Source organism: Oncorhynchus tshawytscha, linkage group LG12 (assembly GCF_018296145.1).
Source record: "Oncorhynchus tshawytscha isolate Ot180627B linkage group LG12, Otsh_v2.0, whole genome shotgun sequence".
In the NCBI taxonomy this organism is placed as follows: domain Eukaryota; kingdom Metazoa; phylum Chordata; class Actinopteri; order Salmoniformes; family Salmonidae; genus Oncorhynchus; species Oncorhynchus tshawytscha.
The window spans coordinates 2,524,498-2,544,427 of NC_056440.1; the positions used below are offsets into that span (position 1 = coordinate 2,524,498).

At 44.4% G+C, this 19,930-nt stretch overlaps 1 protein-coding gene across 1 annotated transcript in view; it reads right to left on the reverse strand.

Annotated features, from left to right (window-relative positions):
* The window catches only part of psat1 (phosphoserine aminotransferase 1), a 39,506-nt gene extending 19,821 nt beyond the window's left edge, over nt 1-19,685 (reverse strand). The window contains exons 1-6 of the mRNA XM_042331190.1: nt 19,508-19,685; nt 18,812-18,872; nt 18,368-18,437; nt 14,221-14,426; nt 7,867-8,039; nt 7,267-7,436 (exon numbers count right to left, since the gene is read on the reverse strand). Coding sequence (XP_042187124.1) covers nt 7,267-7,436; nt 7,867-8,039; nt 14,221-14,426; nt 18,368-18,435 — 617 coding nt within the window. The 5' untranslated portion in view covers nt 18,436-18,437; nt 18,812-18,872; nt 19,508-19,685. The remainder of the gene's footprint in view (nt 1-7,266; nt 7,437-7,866; nt 8,040-14,220; nt 14,427-18,367; nt 18,438-18,811; nt 18,873-19,507) is intronic.
* Between the last annotated feature and the right edge of the window lie 245 nt (nt 19,686-19,930).

A 19,930-nucleotide genomic window follows, 5' to 3' on the forward strand; every position in this document is an offset into this window, starting at 1 on the left:
TGGTTTGATGAAGAATGCAAAAACCCAAGGAAGAAGTGGAGAAACCTGTCCAACCAAAAACATAGAGACCCGGAAAACCTGAGTCTACGCCTTCACTATGGTGAATCACTAAAACAATACAGAAATACACTACGGAAAAAGAAGGAACAGCATGTCAGAAATCAGCTCAATGTAATTGAAGAATCCATAGACTAACAACTTCTGGGAAAATTGGAAAACAAACAACATGAAGAATTATCTATCCAAAATGGAGATGGGTAAACCACTTCTCCAATCTTTTTGGCTCTATAACAAAGAATAAAGAGCAAAAACATATACATGATCAAATACAGATCTTAGAATCAACTATTAAAGACTACCAGAACCCACTGGATTCTCCAATTACATTGAATGAGTTACAGGACAAAATAAAAACCCTCCAACCCAAAAAGGCCTGTGGTGTTGATGGTATCCTCAATGAAATGATCAAATATACAGACAACAAATTCCAATTGGCTATACTAAAACTCTTCAACATCATACTTAGCTCTGGCATCTTCCCCAATATTTGGAACCAAGGACTGATCACCCCAATCCACAAAAGTGGAGACAAATTTGACCCCAATAACTACCGTGGAATATGTGTCAACAGTAACCTTGGGAAAAGTACATTTCCTCAATGAAAACAATGTACTGAGCAAATGTCTGGCAAATTGTACAACAGACCATGGTCTGCACACCCTAATTGACAACCAAACAAACCAAAACAAAGGCAAAACTGATTTCAAATGGAAAGTGGTGCTATACAAACTTGGGGGTAAAACATACGACATTATAAAATCCATGTACACAAACAACAAGTGTGCGGTTAAAACTGGCAAAAAACACACACATTTCTTCACACAGGGTCGTGGGGTTAGACAGGGATGCAGCTTAAGCCCCACCCTCTTCAACATATATATCAACGAATTGGCGCGGGCACTAGAAAAGTCTGCAGCGCCCGGCCTCCCCTGCTAGAATCCGAAGTCAAATGTCTGCTGTTTGCTGATGATCTGGTGCTGCTGTCCCCAACCAAGGAGGGCCTACAGCAGCACCTAGATCTTATGCACAGATTCTGTCAGACCTGGGCCCTGACAGAAAATCTCAGTAAGACCAAAATAATGGTGTTCCAAAAAGGTCCAGTCACCAGGACCACAAATACAAATTCCATCTAGACACTGTTGCCCTAGAGCACACAAAAACTATACATACCTTGGCCTAAACATCAGCGCCACAGGTAACTTCCACAAAGCTGTGAACGATCTGAGAGGCAAGGCAAGAAGGGCATTCTATGCCATCAAAAGGAACAGACATTTCAACATACCAATTAGGATTGGGCTAAAAATACTTGAATCAGTCATAGAGCCCATTGCCCTTTATGGTTGTGAGGTCTGGGGTCCGCTCACCAACCAAGACTTCACAAAATGGGACAAACACCAAATTGAGACTCTGCACGCAGAATTCTGCAAAAATATCCTCCGTGTACAACGTAGAACACCAAATAATGCATGCAGAGCAGAATTAGGCCGATACCCACTAATTATCAAAATCCAGAAAAGAGACGTTAAATTCTACAACCACCTAAAAGGAAGCGATTCCCAAACCTTCCATAACAAAGCCATCACCTACAGAGAGATGAACCTGGAGAAGAGTCCCCTAAGCAAGCTGGTCCTGGGGCTCTGTTCACAAACACAAACACACCCTACAGAGCCCCAGGACAGCAGCACAATTAGACCCAACCAAATCATGAGAAAACAAAAAGATAATTACTTGACACATTGGAAAGAATTAACAAAAAAAACAGAGCAAACTAGAATGCTATTTGGCCCTACACAGAGAGTACACAGCGGCAGAATACCTGACCACTGTGACTGACCCAAAATTAAGGAAAGCTTTGACTATGTACAGACTCAGTGAGCATAGCCTTGCTATTGAGAAAGGCCGCCGTAGGCAGACATGGCTCTCAAGAGAAGACAGGCTATATGCTCACTGCCCACAAAATGAGGTGGAAACTGAGCTGCACTTCCTAACCTCCTGCCCAATGTATAACCATATTAGAGAGACATATTTCCCTCAGATTACACAGATCCACAAAGAATTCGAAAACAAATCCAATTTTGATAAACTCCCATATCTACTGGGTGAAATTCCACAGTGTGCCATCACAGCAGCAAGATTTGTGACCTGTTGCCACGAGAAAAGGGCAACCAGTGAAGAACACACACCATTGCAAATACAACCCATATTTATGCTTATTTATTTTATCGTGTCCTTTAACCATTTGTACATTGTTAAAAACACTATATATATATATATATATATATATATATATATATATATATATATATATATATATATATATATATATATATATGACATTTGTAATGTCTTTATTGTTTTGAAACTTCTGTATGTGTGATGTTTACTGTTAATTTTTATTGTTTATTTCACTTTGTATATTATCTACCTCACTTGCTTTGGCAATGTTAACACATGTTTCCCATGGCAATAAAGCCCTTGAATTGAATTGAGAGAGAGAGAGAGAGAGAGAGAGAGAGAGAGAGAGAGATGTAGATACGAGAGAGAGAGATGTAGATACTAGAGAGAGAGAGAGATGATGTAGATACTAGAGAGAGAGAGAGATGATGTAGATACTAGAGAGAGAGATGTAGATACTAGAGAGAGAGATGTAGATACTAGAGAGAGAGATGATGTAGATACTAGAGAGAGAGAGATGATGTAGATACTAGAGAGAGAGAGAGAGAGAGATGATGTAGATACTAGAGAGAGAGAGATGATGTAGATACTAGAGAGAGAGAGATATACACTGAGTGTACAAAACATTAGGAACACCTTCCTAATATTGAGTTTCACCCTATCATTTTGCCCTCAGAACAGCCTCAACTCGTTGGGTCATGGACTCTACAAGGGGTCGAAAGCGTTCTACAGGGATGCTGACCCATGTTGAGTCCAATGCTTCCCACAGTTATGTCAAGTTGGCTGGATGTCCTTTGGGTAGTGGACCGTTCTAGATACACACAGGAAACTAAAAAAGACCCAGCAGCGTTGCAGTTCATGACACAAACCGGTGCGCCTGGTACCTACTACCATACCCCGTTCAAAGACAAATCTATTTGTGTTGCCCCCATTCACTCTCTGAATGACACACATACACAATCCATGTCTCAATTGTCTGAAGGCTAATAAAAATCCTTCTTTAACCTGTCACCTCCCACTCATCTACACTGATTTTGAAGTGTATTTAGTGACATCAACAAGGGATCATAGCTTTCACCTGGATTCACCTGGTCAGTCTGTCATGGAAAGAGCAGGTGTTCCTAATATGTTGTATTATAGGGCCTATACTCTTTGTATTTTGGTTCTAAAAAAACACATCCAGAATGGATTAAAAACATCAAGGGACAGGACATCGTAATCCTACTGGAAACATGGTGTCGTGGAGACATAGATACTCAGTGTCCCTCAGGCTATATTGATGGTATTAAACTTTCTCTCAAAACATAAAAATGTGAAACGGGGAACTCAGGTGGAATCATAATTTAGCATAAGCAGGACTGAATTAAAAGAAGAAAAATATATATACTAACCACATTTGGCTAAAACTTAACAAAAAAGGTACAATCTATTGTGACAATGAGGTATGTATGATGTGCAGCTTATTGACCATCTCCTTCAGAATCTCCATTCAGAAATCATTACATTTCAGACAGAGGGTAAAGTGCTTTGTTGTGGAGGTTCCAATGCGAGAACAGGTTCTGAGCCTGACTACTCTGATGAGGGAGGTAACCACCACATATTTGGACACCCCTCGTTGTACAGCAGCCCTATTATAAATAATAGAAACAGTCCTGACCACCCTCCTTGTACAGCAGCCCTATTATAAATAATAGAAACAGTCCTGACCACCCTCCTTGTACAGCAGCCCTATTATATTATAAATAAGAGAAACAGTCCTGACCACCCTCCTTGTACAGTAGCCCTATTATAAAAAAGAGAAACAGTCCTGACCAAATACTGAACAAAAACATTGAAAAATTCAAGGGGTGTGAATACTTTCTGAAGGCTCTGTAACTGTACAGCAAACATAGTGATCATTTTGGCTTGCTGGTGTGACAGTATTTATTATCATCCTCAACGTCTTTCAAATTACATCAAGTCCTCCTAATTTACAGCATTTTCATCACTCAGAAAACAAAACATATGCATAAGTTGCCCAATTACCTGGAGGGATGGGGGCGACTTCTTGTCAGGTGCTTAATTTCATTACGGCTGTCAATCAAAACCCATCCAAAGCTGTGAAGAACAGAGCCTGAGCTCTGACGTCATGTGTAGCATGTTTACTGTACAACCACTACGTTCCAATTTAGGTGCTTATTGGTGTCCAAATCTGCCACGGTCAACCTGTGTACAGGTACGAGTGTGTAAAGGGTTAACGACAGAAATAAAATGCCTCCTGTGCCCAGATGACCTGGTACTGCCCTGACAGTCAATGTCAACAAGACAAAACATTCTGATATTCCAGAAAAGGTCCAGTTGTCAGGGAAACCAGTTGTCAGGGAAACCAGTTGTCAGGGAAACTACCACTATCATGAGCTCCACAGTGAATTCCAACCTGCAGCTCCACAGGGAACTCCAACCTATATGGGTCCACTATATGGCAGTGGAGTGTGGGGTCCACTATATGGCAGTGGAGTGTGGGGTCCACTATATGGCAGTGAAGGCTGGGGTCCACTATATGGCAGTGAAGGCTGGGGTCCACTATATGGCAGTGAAGGGTGGGGTCCACTATATGGCAGTGAAGGGTGGGGTCCACTATATGGCAGTGAAGGGTGGGGTCCACTATATGGCAGTGAAGGGTGGGGTCCACTATATGGCAGTGAAGGGTGGGGTCCACTATATGGCAGTGAAGGGTGGGGTCCAGAAGCCTGCACACCCATACCTGCTGTAAACCTGCAGTAATTGAAGCAAGGCACTGTGTGTGCGTGTTACCTGAAGCAAGGCACTGCGTGTGTGTGTTACCTGAAGCAAGGCACTGTGTGTGTGTGTGTTACCTGAAGCAAAGCACTGCGTGTGTGTGTGTTACCTGAAGCAAGGCACTGTGTGTGTGTGTGTTACCTGAAGCAAGGCACTGTGTGTGTGTGTTACCTGAAGCAAGGCACTGTGTGTGTGTGTTACCTGAAGCAAGGCACTGTGTGTGTGTGTTACCTGAAGCAAGGCACACTGCAAGGTGTGTGTGTGTTACCTGAAGCAAGGCACTGTGTGTGTGTGTTACCTGAAGCAAGGCACTGTGTGTGTGTGTGTTACCTGAAGCAAGGCACTGTGTGTGTGTGTGTTACCTGAAGCAAGGCACTGTGTGTGTGTGTGTTACCTGAAGCAAGGCACTGTGTGTGTGTGTTTACCTGAAGCAAGGCACTGTGTGTGTGTGTGTTACCTGAAGCAAGGCACTGTGTGTGTGTGTGTTACCTGAAGCAAGGCACGTGTGTGTGTTACCTGCACTGTGTGTTACCTGAAGCAAGGCACTGTGTGTGTGTGTTACCTGAAGCAAGGCACTGTGTGTGTGTTACCTGAAGCAAGGTGTGTGTGTTACCTGAAGCAAGGCACTGCGTGTGTGTGTTACCTGAAGCAAGGCACTGCGTGTGTGTGTTACCTGAAGCAAGGCACTGTGTGTGTGTTACCTGAAGCAAGGCACTGTGTGTGTGTTACCTGAAGCAAGGCACTGCGTGTGTGTGTTACCTGAAGCAAGGCACTGCGTGTGTGTGTTACCTGAAGCAAGGCACTGCGTGTGTGTGTTACCTGTTACCTGTGTGTGTGTGTGTTACCTGAAGCAAGGCACTGCGTGTGTGTGTTACCTGAAGCAAGGCACTGTGTGTGTGTTACCTGAAGCAAGGCACTGCGTGTGTGTGTTACCTGAAGCAAGGCACTGCGTGTGTGTGTTACCTGAAGCAAGGCACTGCGTGTGTGTGTGTTACCTGAAGCAAGGCACTGTGTGTGTGTTACCTGAGCAGGGCAGTTACCAAGGCACTGCGTGTGTGTGTGTTACCTGAAGCAAGGCACTGCGCAAGGTGTGTGTGTGTTACCTGAAGCAAGGCACTGTTACCTGAAGTGTGTGTGTTACCTGAAGCAAGGCACTGCGTGTGTGTGTGTTACCTGAAGCAAGGCACTGCGTGTGTGTGTTACCTGAAGCAAGGCACTGTGTGTTACCTGAAGCAAGGCACTGTGTGTGTGTTACCTGAAGCAAGGCACTGTGTGTGTGTGTTACCTGAAGCAAGGCACTGTGTGTGTGTGTGTTACCTGAAGCAAGGCACTGTGTGTGTGTGTGTTACCTGAAGCAAGGCACTGTGCACTGTGTGTGTGTTACCTGAAGCAAGGCACTGTGTGTGTGTGTTACCTGAAGCAAGGCACTGTGTGTGTGTGTTACCTGAAGCAAGGCACTGTGTGTGTGTTACCTGAAGCAAGGCACTGCGTGTGTGTGTTACCTGAAGCAAGGCACTGTTACCTGTGTGTGTGTTGTTACCTGAAGCAAGGCACTGCGTGTGTGTGTTACCTGAAGCAAGGCACTGCGTGTGTGTGTGTTACCTGAAGCAAGGCACTGTGTGTGTGTTACCTGAAGCAAGGCACTGTGTGTGTGTTACCTGAAGCAAGGCACTGCGTGTGTGTGTGTTACCTGAAGCAAGGCACTGCGTGTGTGTGTGTTACCTGAAGCAAGGCACTGCGTGTGTGTGTGTGTGTGTGTGTGTTACCTGAAGCAAGGCACTGCGTGTGTGTGTTACCTGAAGCAAGGCACTGCACTGTGTGTGTTACCTGAAGCAAGGCACTGTGTGTGTGTGTTACCTGAAGCAAGGCACTGTGTGTGTGTTACCTGAAGCAAGGCACTGCGTGTGTGTGTTACCTGAAGCAAGCACTGCACTGTGTGTGTGTTACCTGAAGCAAGGCACTGTGTGTGTGTGTTACCTGAAGCAAGGCACTGCGTGTGTGTGTGTTACCTGAAGCAAGGCACTGCGTGTGTGTGTTACCTGAAGCAAGGCACTGTGTGTGTGTGTTACCTGAAGCAAGGCACTGTGTGTGTGTGTTACCTGAAGCAAGGCACTGTGTGTGTGTGTGTTACCTGAAGCAAGGCACTGCGTGTGTGTGTTACCTGAAGCAAGGCACTGTGTGTGTGTGTTACCTGAAGCAAGGCACTGCGTGTGTGTGTGTTACCTGAAGCAAGGCACTGCGTGTGTGTGTTACCTGAAGCAGGCTGGTGTGTTATACAGGGAGTTGTTCTGAGCCTGCACTTGGTAGTTAAGGACAATGGGACACTCCGTCAGGGCGTGGTCAATGAGATCCTCTCTCACGATCACCACAGCAACACCAGCACAGCCCACGTTCTTCTGAGCCCCAGCGAAGATCAGCCCAAACTATTAATAACACATGGAAAAAACACCAACAAACAGGAAGTTATTACTGGGTTATTATCCTTTAAATGTTTTAGGTCATTTCTGTAGGGTAAAATAACATGCTAAAAAACAAAAACATGCAGTAGTTGGTAAGCTTTCCTTTACCATACATTATCTTGCATAACCATAACCTCAAATCTCATTTCCATGCATTTTAATGATGTAATGATTAATCTGTCGTTCTGCCCCTGAACAAGGCAGTTAACCCACTGTTCCCCTGAACAAGGCAGTTAACCCACTGTTCCTAGGCCGTCATTGTAAATAAGAATTAGTTCTTAAAGGGACGTGCCTAGTTAAAGGTAAAATAAATGTAAAACATTTAATGATGTAGCCGATTTTGACTTTGCAGCGTGGTTGTGTCGTGGGAACCAAGTGAAATGCTCAACCTTACCTTGGAGACGTCGACGGGTCGGGACAGGAAGTTAGATGACATGTCAGAGACCAGGACGGCTCCGTGGGTTTCTGGGATGAAGTTGTACTCCACGCCGTGCACTGTCTCGTTGCAGCAGTAGTACACATAGGACGATCCAGGGGTCAACGACCAACTGCTGGGGTCAGGGATCTCTGGAGGACCACACAGTCAGAATCTTTAGACCACACAGTCAGAATCATTTGTCAATGACAGACCACGAGAATCTAAATAGGTCAGATCAGGTTTGCAATGAATAATTTCAATTGTACTTCCAGTAGGGTGGGGGGGCGAACTAGTGGTGATTAACAACTCACGTCCTGTCGTAAATCAAGGGGGGAGCTGTCAGGTCTCCCTCTCCAATATTCACCTAAGGAATGTACTTTGTTTCCAAGATACTTTTTCCAGACAAAACTCTACCACGTTCAAAAGCAACTACTGGAACAATATTTCTAACAGACCGTGGGGAATGGGCAGCAGCGATCTATAGAACACTAATGTAATTTTATTATTTTGTGATGTCATTAAAAAATATAACAAAAGAAATACTGTCACTTGGAAAGTATACCCACTACATGTACCAAGTTTCCATATGTTGTACATGTAATATGAAAAATTATGAAAGCGTTTTTGTTAAGAGAAGGATTTGATTTGAGAAACAATAAGAGAATTGTTTTATTTAACTTTGTACAAGTGACAAGTCACGACTACACGTGAGGTCAGAGAGCGTGTCAGCCTGACGGAACTGCTCCTTTCAAACAAACTGTATAAATGATGAATTAAGAAATGAACATAGCAGACCAGAAAAGCATGAAGCTGCAGCTGCACATTTAAAGTGGTTTTAACTTTGAATCACAACACGAGGTAGAGACGATAAACTCAACTCCCGGACAATCACTGGTACGTACGGCTGATTAGCTGTCCTCAGTAAAGTATCTAGAAAGCTAAATTAAGTGGGACCATCATATTACACTGCTCTCATCACCCTACTGGGAACCATCATCACCCTGCGGACTGCAATAGCATCGAATAGTCCCCGCGATATGCAACTGTTCAGGGAAGTCAGGAACCAATACACGCAGTCAGTCAGGAAAGCTAAGGCCAGCTTCTTCAGGCAGAAGTTTGCATCCTGTAGCTCCAACTCCAAAAAGTTCTGGGACACTGTGAAGTCCATGGAGAACAAGAGCACCTCCTCCCAGCTGCCCACTGCACTGAGGCTAGGTAACACGGTCACCACCGATAAATCCATGATTATCGAAAACTTCAACAAGCATTTCTCAACAGCTGGCCATGCCTTCCGCCTGGCTACTCCAACCTCGGCCAACAGCTCCGCAGCTACTCGCCCAAGCCTCTCCAGGTTCTCCTTTACCCAAATCCAGATAGCAGATGTTCTGAAAGAGCTGCAAAACCTGGACCCGTACAAATCAGCTGGGCTTGACAATCTGGACCCTCTATTTCTGAAACTATCCGCCGCCATTGTCGCAACCCCTATTACCAGCCTGTTCAACCTCTCTTTCATATCGTCTGAGATCCCCAAGGATTGGAAAGCTGCCGCAGTCATCCCCCTCTTCCAAGGGGGAGACACCCTGGACCCAAACTGTTACAGACCTATATCCATCCTGCCCTGCCTATCTAAGGTCTTCGAAAGCCAAGTCAACAAACAGGTCACTGACCATCTCGAATCCCACCGTACCTTCTCCGCTGTGCAATCTGGTTTCCGAGCCGGTCACGGGTGCACCTCAGCCATGCTCAAGGTACTAAACGATATCATAACCGCCATCGATAAAAGACAGTACTGTGCAGCCATCTTCATCGACCTTGCCAAGGCTTTCGACTCTGTCAATCACCATATTCTTATCGGCAGACTCAGTAGCCTCGGTTTTTCGGATGACTGCCTTGCCTGGTTCACCAATTACTTTGCAGACAGAGTTCAGTGTGTCAAATCGGAGGGCATGCTGTCCGGTCCTCTGGCAGTCTCTATGGGGGTGCCACAGGGTTCAATCCTCGGGCCGACTATTTTCTCTGTATATATCAATGATGTTGCTCTTGCTGCGGGCGATTCCCTGATCCACCTCTACGCAGACGACACCATTCTCTATACTTCCGGCCCGTCCTTGGACTCTGTGCTATCTAACCTCCAAACGAGCTTCAATGCCATACAACACTCCTTCCGTGGCCTCCAACTGCTCTTAAACGCTAGTAAAACCAAATGCATGCTTTTCAACCGTTCGCTGCCTGCACCCGCGCGCCTGACCAGCATCACCACCCTGGATGGTTCCGACTTTGAATATGTGGACATCTATAAGTACCTAGGTGTCTGGCTAGACTGTAAACTCTCCTTCCAGACTCATATCAAACATCTCCAATCGAAAATCAAATCAAGAGTCGGCTTTCTATTCCGCAACAAAGCCTCCTTGACTCACGCCGCCAAACTTACCCTCGTAAAACTGACTATCCTACAGATCCTCGACTTCGGCGATGTCATCTACAAAATTGCTTCCAACACTCTACTCAGCAAACTGGATGCAGTTTATCACAGTGCCATCCGTTTTGTCACTAAAGCACCTTATACTACTCACCACTGTGACTTGTATGCTCTAGTCGGCTGGCCCTCGCTACATATTCGTCGCCAGACCCACTGGCTCCAGGTCATCTACAAGTCCATGCTAGGTAAAGCTCCGCCTTATCTCAGTTCACTGGTCATGGTGTTGCCAACCCATCCGTAGCACGCGCTCCAGCAGGTGTATCTCACTGATCATCCCTAAAGCCAACACCTCATTTGGCCGCCTTTCGTTCCAGTTCTCTGCTGCCTGTGACTGGAACGAATTGCAAAAATCGCTGAAATTGGAGACTTTTATCTCCCTCACCAACTTCAAACATCTGCTATCTGAGCAGTTAACCGATCGCTGCAGCTGTACATAGTCTATCGGTAAATAGCCCACCCATTTTTACCTACCTCATCCCCATACTGTTTTTATTTATTTACTTTTCTGCTCTTTTGCACACCAATATCTCTACCTGTACATGACCATCTGATCATTTATCACTCCAGTGTTAAATCTGCAAAATTGTAATTATTCGCCTACCTCCTCATGCCTTTTGCACACAATGTATATAGACTCCCCTTTTTTTTCTACTGTGTTATTGACTTGTTAATTGTTTACTCCATGTGTAACTCTGTGTTGTGGCCTTTTCACACTGCTATGCTTTATCTTGGCCAGGTCGCAGTTGCAAATGAGAACTTGTTCTCAACTAACCTACCTGGTTAAATAAAGGGTTAGGGTTATATATATACACATACCTGGTTAAATAAAGGTGAAATAAAAAAAAAAACATCACCCCACTGGGAACCATCGTCACCCCACTGGGAACCATCACCCCACTGGGAACCATCGTCACCCCACTGGGAACCATCGTCACCCCACTGGGAACCATCGTCACCCCACTGGGAACCATGTCACCCCACTGAGAACCATCGTCACCCCACTGGGAACCATCGTCACCCCACTGGGAACCATCGTCACCCCACTGGGAACCATCGTCACCCCACTGGGAACCATCGTCACCCCACTGGGAACCATCGTCACCCCACTGGGAACCATCGTCACCCCACTGGGAACCATCGTCACCCCACTGGGAACCATCGTCACCCCACTGGGAACCATCGTCACCCCACTGGGAACCACACAGCTGACTAGCCTATCTTCAAAGAAGCATCTTCCAGAGCGAATGAAAGGAGAATAAACTCTGCAGTTCTGTTCAGGACGACACGACAAGTCACCGTATGGATGACTGCAGAGAAAAACAGTAGAAGTCTTGTTGGAACCCTTTTGGACAATCAGAGCCTTACAAGCCACAACTAGGCCTAAACCGTCATGAACAAATACTGTATAACAAGCATTCGACACCTGAAAGATCCCAGTTCAATCCCGTTATCCCTGGTTAGTTCCTACTCGCTTAACCACACATGAAATGAGCAGCAGTACAGGCCGCCACATTCCTTCATTGATTCATTTCCTTTCTGACCCAAAAAATATATTCTGATGTGATTTAAGCATTGACATGGACTCAGAATATCCAATTTAATCTATGAACAATTGTAATCAAGTACAAAACTGACAATTTGGGAAAATATAAAATATTGCTTGTGACATGTTACATTTTTCATGCTTTTCATAGAAAAGGTTGGAGACCCCTGCTATATGCCTATAGGTTTTTGTTGTATTTTTTGTATATTTACAATGTCACTTATTTGATTTCTTTACTATGTTACTTTAATTACTAAACTACATGGCCAAAAGTATGTGGACATTCATTCAAGTTAGTGAATTCGGCTATTTCAGCCACATCTGTTGCTGACAGGTGTATAAAACCGAGCAGAGCCATGCAATCTCCATAGCCTAACATTGGCAGTAGAATGGCCTTACTGAAGAGCTCAGTGACTTTCAACCTGGCACCGTCATAGGACATGTCTAGGAGCAACAACGGCGCAGCCGCGAAGTGGTAGGCCACACAAGCTCACAGAACGGGAGCCCCAAGATCTGAAGAACGTAAAAATGGTCTGTCCTCGGTTGCAACACTCACTAAAGAGTTCTAAACTGCCTCTGGAAGCAACGTGAGCACAATAACTGTTCTCTGGGAGCTTCATGAAATGGATTTCTATGGCCGAACAGCCGCACACAAGCATAAGATCACCATGCGCAATGTCAAGCGTCGGATGGAGTGATGTAAAGCTCACCGCCATTGGACTCTGGAGCAGTGGAAACATATTCTCTGGAGTGATGCATCACGCTTCACAATCTGGCAGTCCAACGGACAAATCTGTGTTTGGCGGATGCCAAGAGAATGCTACCTGGCCGAATGCATAGTTCCAACTGTAAAGTTTGGTGGAGGATGAATAATGGTCTGGGGCTGTTTTTCATGGTTCAGGTGCCTTAATTCCAGTGAAGGGAAATCTTAACGCTACAGCATACAATGACATTCTAGATGATTCTGTGTTTTCAACTTGGTGGCAAAAGTTTGGAGAAGGCCCTTTCCTGTTTCAGCACGACAATGCCCCCGTGCACAAAGCGACGTCCATACAGAAATGGTTTGTCAAGATCGGTGTGGAAAAATTTGGCGCTCGACCACTCTGGAGGGATGCCGGCCTCCCGAGTGCTCATTGCTAACTGGGCTAGTCTGAGTGATCAGGATAAGGTTCTGGATGAGGACACAGGGGCTACTTAGTCTGAGACTGACCGGGATAAAGTCTAGCTATGTATGAGGACACAGGGGCTACCTAGTCTGAGACTGACCGGGATAAAGTCTAGCTATGTATGAGGACATTGTCAAAACCTGCTCATTCTACACTGATGAGTGTGAAGATAACAATGCAGACAACTATGCAGTCCAAACACAGAGCCTGAACTGATGCCCAACCACGTGGAAACATAGCCTGCCCTGAAATGATGCCCAACCACATAGAAACATAGCCTGCCCTGAACTGATGCCCAACCACGTGGAGACATAGCCTTCCCTGAACTGATGCCCAACCACGTGGAAACATAGCCTGCCCTGAACTGATGCCCAACCACATAGAAACATAGCCTGCCCTGAACTGATGCCCAACCACGTGGAAACATAGCCTTCCCTGAACTGATGCCCAACCACGTGGAAACATAGCCTGCATGCCAGACAGTCTCTCAGAGAATGACGAGCTCTATTGTATTTGGTGTAACGCTGTAGAACAGCCAGGTGAGTATTGGCTCAGATTGAGTTTTATAGCTGATTTGGACACCATGCATTGGTGTCATTATCCACTGCACCAGAGAACTTTCTAAAATACTGTAGAAAGCCCATTCAGTTGCTCTTGGAACACTTTCTCTCAAACACAAATGTTGCTTTTTGACTAATTACATTGTGTTGTTTAAGTGTTCCCTTAATTTTTTTGAGCAGTATGTAGATATATATGTATATTTATTTTTTATTGATTATCATATAAAAATTTTAAAAATGACTCGCTCGCCTCACTTTTCTAAAATAAAATTAGTTAAACAGTGAATCAATTTTGTCAGGCCTTAGTGTGGGAATCAGTCACATGTTGTTAGTGTGGGAATCAGTCACATGTTGTTAGTGTGGGAATCAGTCACATGTTGTTAGTGTGGGAATCAGTCACATGTTGTTAGTGTGGGAATCAGTCACATGTTGTTAGTGTGGGTTAATGGTGTGAGGCAGATAGATAGTGTCAACAGGAGACATGAGGAGTCATTCTGCTACATTAAACTGTTAACATGGAACACCGTGTCTCCTGTTATCACTCATGGACAAAAACTGGCTCCACCCCCCCCTCCCCCTTACTGGTGTAGGTGTCCAGTTTGGGGTGAACCACGTTGACCTTGCCGTATTTCTCAGCTTCCTTGGCAGCATTGGACGACCAGGTGCCCGTCACTAGGTAATCAGCACACCTGTCCTCCTTTAGACCAATCAGATTGAGGGGGACGGCACTAAACTGGCCCGTCCCGCCCCCCTGGAAGAACATGACTTTGTAGTTGTCTGGGATACTCCTGGAGAGAGAGAGAGGGAGACAGAGAGATGGCGAGAGAGGAGAAAGAGAGAGAGAGAGAGGGGGAGGGAGACAGAGAGGGGAGGGAGACAGAGAGGGGGAGGGAGACAGAGAGGGGAGGGAGACAGAGAGAGAGGTGGAGAGAGGGCGAGAGAGAGGAGAAAGAGAGAGGGAGGGAGAGAATCATTTTTTACATTTTTTAAATCAACTAGATAGCCTAAGAATGCAAATCCCTAAAAATGCAAATCCCTAAAAAAGGAATTGAGGAATCTGTCCAACCAAAAACACAGAGACCCAGAAAACCTGAGCCCTCACTATGGTGACTCACTAAAACAATACAGAAATATACTATCGGGATAAGAAAGAACAGCACGCCAGAAATCAGCTCAATGCATTTGAAGAATACAGAGAATGTAATCACTTAAAAAAAAAATGGAACACACTAAGCAAACAAAGATGTATCTATTCAAACACAAAGATATGTCTATTCAAACACAAAGATGTGTGGAAAAACCTCCAACCTAGAATGATACCACTGCTGGCTAGGCAACAATGTGGAGTGTTCTAGAACAGGTATTCTCAAACTGGGGGACCCCCAGGGGAACGCCACATCAAAATATGGTTCACATTTTTTTCTTCACATGTTCAAACAGTCCATTTATATTGTCCAAAGGGACTAAACATTTGGTTGAGTTTTTTTCTCTCGTATCAGGAGCCTCGTTTCTCTGCCAAAAATAAAATTAAACCATCTAGTGTTCAGCGAAATAACAACACAATGTCAAATACAGGAAGCCCAGTCAAATAATGAACATCCAATCACATTAACCATTACTCATCCAATCACATTAACAGTTACTCTCTCGCGGGAATTCCACTAACGGTCCGTATGTAGCCAAACGTAGGGAGACCTAGTGGAGTGGTAACGTGTGTGCAAGCAGTTGCTCCCGACACCACTTGGGTACACTGCAGCATCCACCGAGAGGCTCTTGCTGCCAAGGGAATGCCTGACAGTTTGAAAGATGTTTTTCACTTGTCTGACCGTTTGCATGATGATGAGTTTCTCACACGACTGGCCTATCTGGGTGATGTTTTTTCTCCCCTGAATGATCTGAATCTAGGATTACAGGGACTCTCCGCAACTATATTCAATGTGCGGGACAAAATTGAGGCTATGATTTAGAAGTTGGAGCTCTCCTCTGTCTGCATTAACAAGGACAAGACATATGTCTTTCCATCATTGTATGATTTTTTTTGTGTGCAAATGAACTCAAGCTTACGGACAATGTCAAATGTGATATAGTGAAGCACCTGAGTGAGTTGGGTGCGCAATTACGCAGGTACTTTACCGAAACGGACGACACAAACAACTGGATTCGTTATTCCTTTCATGCCCTGCCTCCAGTCCACTTACCGATATCTGAACAAGAGAGCCTCATCCAAATTGCAACAAGCAGTTCTGTGAAAATGTAATTTAATCAGAAGGCACTGCCAGATTTCTGGATTGGGCTGCGCTCAGAGTATCCTGTCTTGGCAAATCACGCTGTTAAGACACTGATGCCCTTTGCAACCACGTACCCATGTGAGAGTGGATTCTCGGCCCTCACTAGCATGAAAACTAAATACTGGCACAGACTGTGTGTGGAAAATGATTTAAGACTGAGACTCTCCAATACAACCCAACATTGCAGAGTTATGTGCATCCTTTCAAGCACAGCCTTCTCATTAACCTGTCGTGAGTTATTCACAATTTTCTATGACAAATCATGTTTTATATGTAAGATGGCTAAATTAAGAGCATAATTATTGATTATTATTATATTATTATATTATTATTTGTGCCCTGGTCCTATAGGAGCTCTTTGTCACTTCCCACGAGCCGGGTTGTGACAAAAACTCACACTCATTCTTTTGTTTAATAAATGTATTGTATAGTGTGTGTGTGGCAGGCTTACAATGATGGCAACAAACAAAAAAATATTTGAGAGTGTGCTGACCCTGGTGCTAGAGGGGGTACAGCTGGAGGTTGAATGTTTGAAGGGATATGGGACTTTAAAAAGTTTGGGAACCACTGTTCTAGAATGATACACTGTTGCCTAGCCAACGATGTGGGGTGTTCTAGAATGATACACTGTTGCCTAGCCAACGATGTGGGGTGTTCTAGAATGCACAACTAGTCTGAAAGGCAGTCAGGGTAAAATGTCACGAGTTCAATCAAAAGAAAGATGAAACACGTTCTCCCAGACAGTTGAAAACACATGCAGACACCAACACGTTCTCCCAGACAGTTGAAAACACCAACATGTTCTCCCAGACAGTTGAAAACACATGCAGACACCAACACGTTCTCCCAGACAGTTGAATACACATGCAGACACCAACACGTTCTCCCAGACAGTTGAAAACACCAACATGTTCTCCCAGACAGTTGAAAACACATGCAGACACCAACACGTTCTCCCAGACAGTTGAATACACATGCAGACACCAACACGTTCTCCCAGACAGTTGAATACACATGCAGACACCAACACGTTCTCCCAGACAGTTGAAAACACATGCAGACACCAACACGTTCTCCCAGACAGTTGAATACACATGCAGACACCAACACGTTCTCCCAGACAGTTGAAAACACCAACACGTTCTCCCAGACAGTTGAAACACATGCAGACACCAACACGTTCTCCCAGACAGTTGAATGCAGACACCAACACGTTCTCCCAGACAGTTGAAAACACCAACATGTTCTCCCAGACAGTTGAAAACAACACGTTCTCCCAGACAGAAAACACCAACACGTTCTCCCAGACAGTTGAAAACACCAACATGTTCTCCCAGACAGTTGAAAACACATGCAGACACGTTCTCCCAGACAGTTGAAAACACCAACACGTTCTCCCAGACAGTTGAAAACACAAACACCAACATGTTCTCCCAGACAGTTGAAAACACATGCAGACACCAACACGTTCTCCCAGACAGTTGAAAACACCAACATGTTCTCCCAGACAGTTGAAAACACATGCAGACACCAACACGTTCTCCCAGACAGTTGAAAACACCAACACGTTCTCCCAGACAGTTGAAAACACATGCAGACACCAACACGTTCTCCCAGACAGTTGAATACACATGCAGACACCAACACGTTCTCCCAGACAGTTGAAAACACCAACACGTTCTCCCAGACAGTTGAAAACACATGCAGACACCAACACGTTCTCCCAGACAGTTGAAAACACCAACACGTTCTCCCAGACAGTTGAAAACACATGCAGACACCAACACGTTCTCCCAGACAGTTGAATACACATGCAGACACCAACACGTTCTCCCAGACAGTTGAAAACACCAACACGTTCTCCCAGACAGTTGAAAACACCAACATGTTCTCCCAGACAGTTGAAAACACATACAAACACCAACATGTTCTCCCAGACAGTTGAAAACACATACAAACACCAACATGTTCTCCCAGACAGTTGAAAACACATACAAACACCAACATGTTCTCCCAGACAGTTGAAAACACATACAAACACCAACACGTTCTCCCAGACAGTTGAAAACACCAACACGTTCTCCCAGACAGTTGAAAACACATACAAACACCAACATGTTCTCCCAGACAGTTGAAAACACATACAAACACCAACACGTTCTCCCAGACAGTTGAAAACACCAACACGTTCTCCCAGACAGTTGAAAACACATACAAACACCAACACGTTCTCCCAGACAGTTGAAAACACATACAAACACCAACACGTTCTCCCAGACAGTTGAAAACACATACAAACACCAACACGTTCTCCCAGACAGATGTTTCTTAAACACTAGATTTAAACAGAAATCAGGAGCAGAGCCAGAAAATAATGGATAGATAGAGGGAGAGAAGCTCATGACCAGTAGGATGGTGTGTGTGTGTGTGTTTATACTCACAGTAGCTCCCGCAACAGGTTTTCTGTGGTGTTCATGATCTTGGTGAAGTCTGACGACCGATGGCTCATCTCTGCAAGGTCAGAATCAAATACAATAAATAGCTATTAAGACACCCTGAGGATGCCAAGACTGTGCAAAGCTGTCATCAAGGCAAAGGATGGCTACTTTGAAGAATATCAAACATATATTTTAATTTGTTTAACACTTTTTTGCCTACTACATGATTCCATATGTGTTGTTTCATAGTTTTGATGTCTTCACTATTATTCTACAATGTAGAAAATAGTAAAAAATAAAATAAAACCCCTTGAATGAGTAGGTGTGTTCACACTTTTGACGGGTACTGTGTGTGATATATATATATATATATTTCTATAATAAATAGGTGGAAACAACGTTGATTCAACCAGTGTGTGCCTCGCTGTCTGAGAGAGACACACTCACCCAGGACACTGACTCCGCTACCATTATAGTCGAGCAGTTCTTTCTGCGCCTGTAACAGCACCTGAAAACACAGACCATTCACTTCAATGAAAACCCCTTACAAGTCCTTGAATACAATTATTTTAGTTTGAATACAGGTCATTCTAAAAAAAATTAAAAAACAAGATCGGGGAACTGAATGAATATGTCTATAAAAAACCAGACCGGTGGCACCGGGATAAATCAACAACTTTTGGATAAGCCCGACCGATTTGACAGTGGTTCTAGCGCCGTCTAGAGGTGTTATAGTGTCGCTTGGCACCGGAGAAGACACCGGAACATTTCCCGCATGGATGTTTACGCGGCTGATGCAACTACCTCGTTTCACCAAAGGCCTGCCAGCCTACTCTTCTTCCGTGATAAAATATATGTCGTCATGTTTTAACAGTCCGTTTCTGTTCACAGTCATCAAATGGTCAGTTTACAAAAGATAAATGTATCATGTTGTTTCAACGACGAAGAGATGCAACCGCTTGCCTGCTCTCATCAAATAAAACGCTTGATTTTGTATCAAATATTTTGTATTAAACTTTGCACTTTTGCAAATTGCATTACGGAAAAAGTAGCATCCATACAATTCATTTCGGTTTCTCTTCATGTTACAGGCTACAATCATTACATTTTCGGTTTTCAATGCACAGTAAAAAGTCAACTTACAGACTGTGGTAGTTTTGCAGGTCCAGCACCGAAGTTAATGGTCTGTTTTTTTCCATGTTTAAAGTGATTGAGTTTCTTCTGTAAAGTGTCTGTTGCTTCCTGCTCCGTCCAAATCAGATCCTCAGTGATGCGGATTACACAACTGCGCCTCTAGCTCCTCTCTCTGTTCATCATGTAGCAGCACCGCGGACCGCATCCAAAACCCACAGTCAGCGTTTCCTATTGGGCAATCTCACATGCCAAGGGAGGAATGTTCAGGCAGTCATTGGTTGATATCATTTTTTTTGTTGCGATTGTGATTGGTTTATCTATCACGCCACCAAAACGTGTCCAGCACACACGCACGCAAGTACCCCGCCAGCAGGTCACAGAACATCACATCAATTTCTGAGAACCATGTTTCTTAAAGCTTGGTTGTTCTAT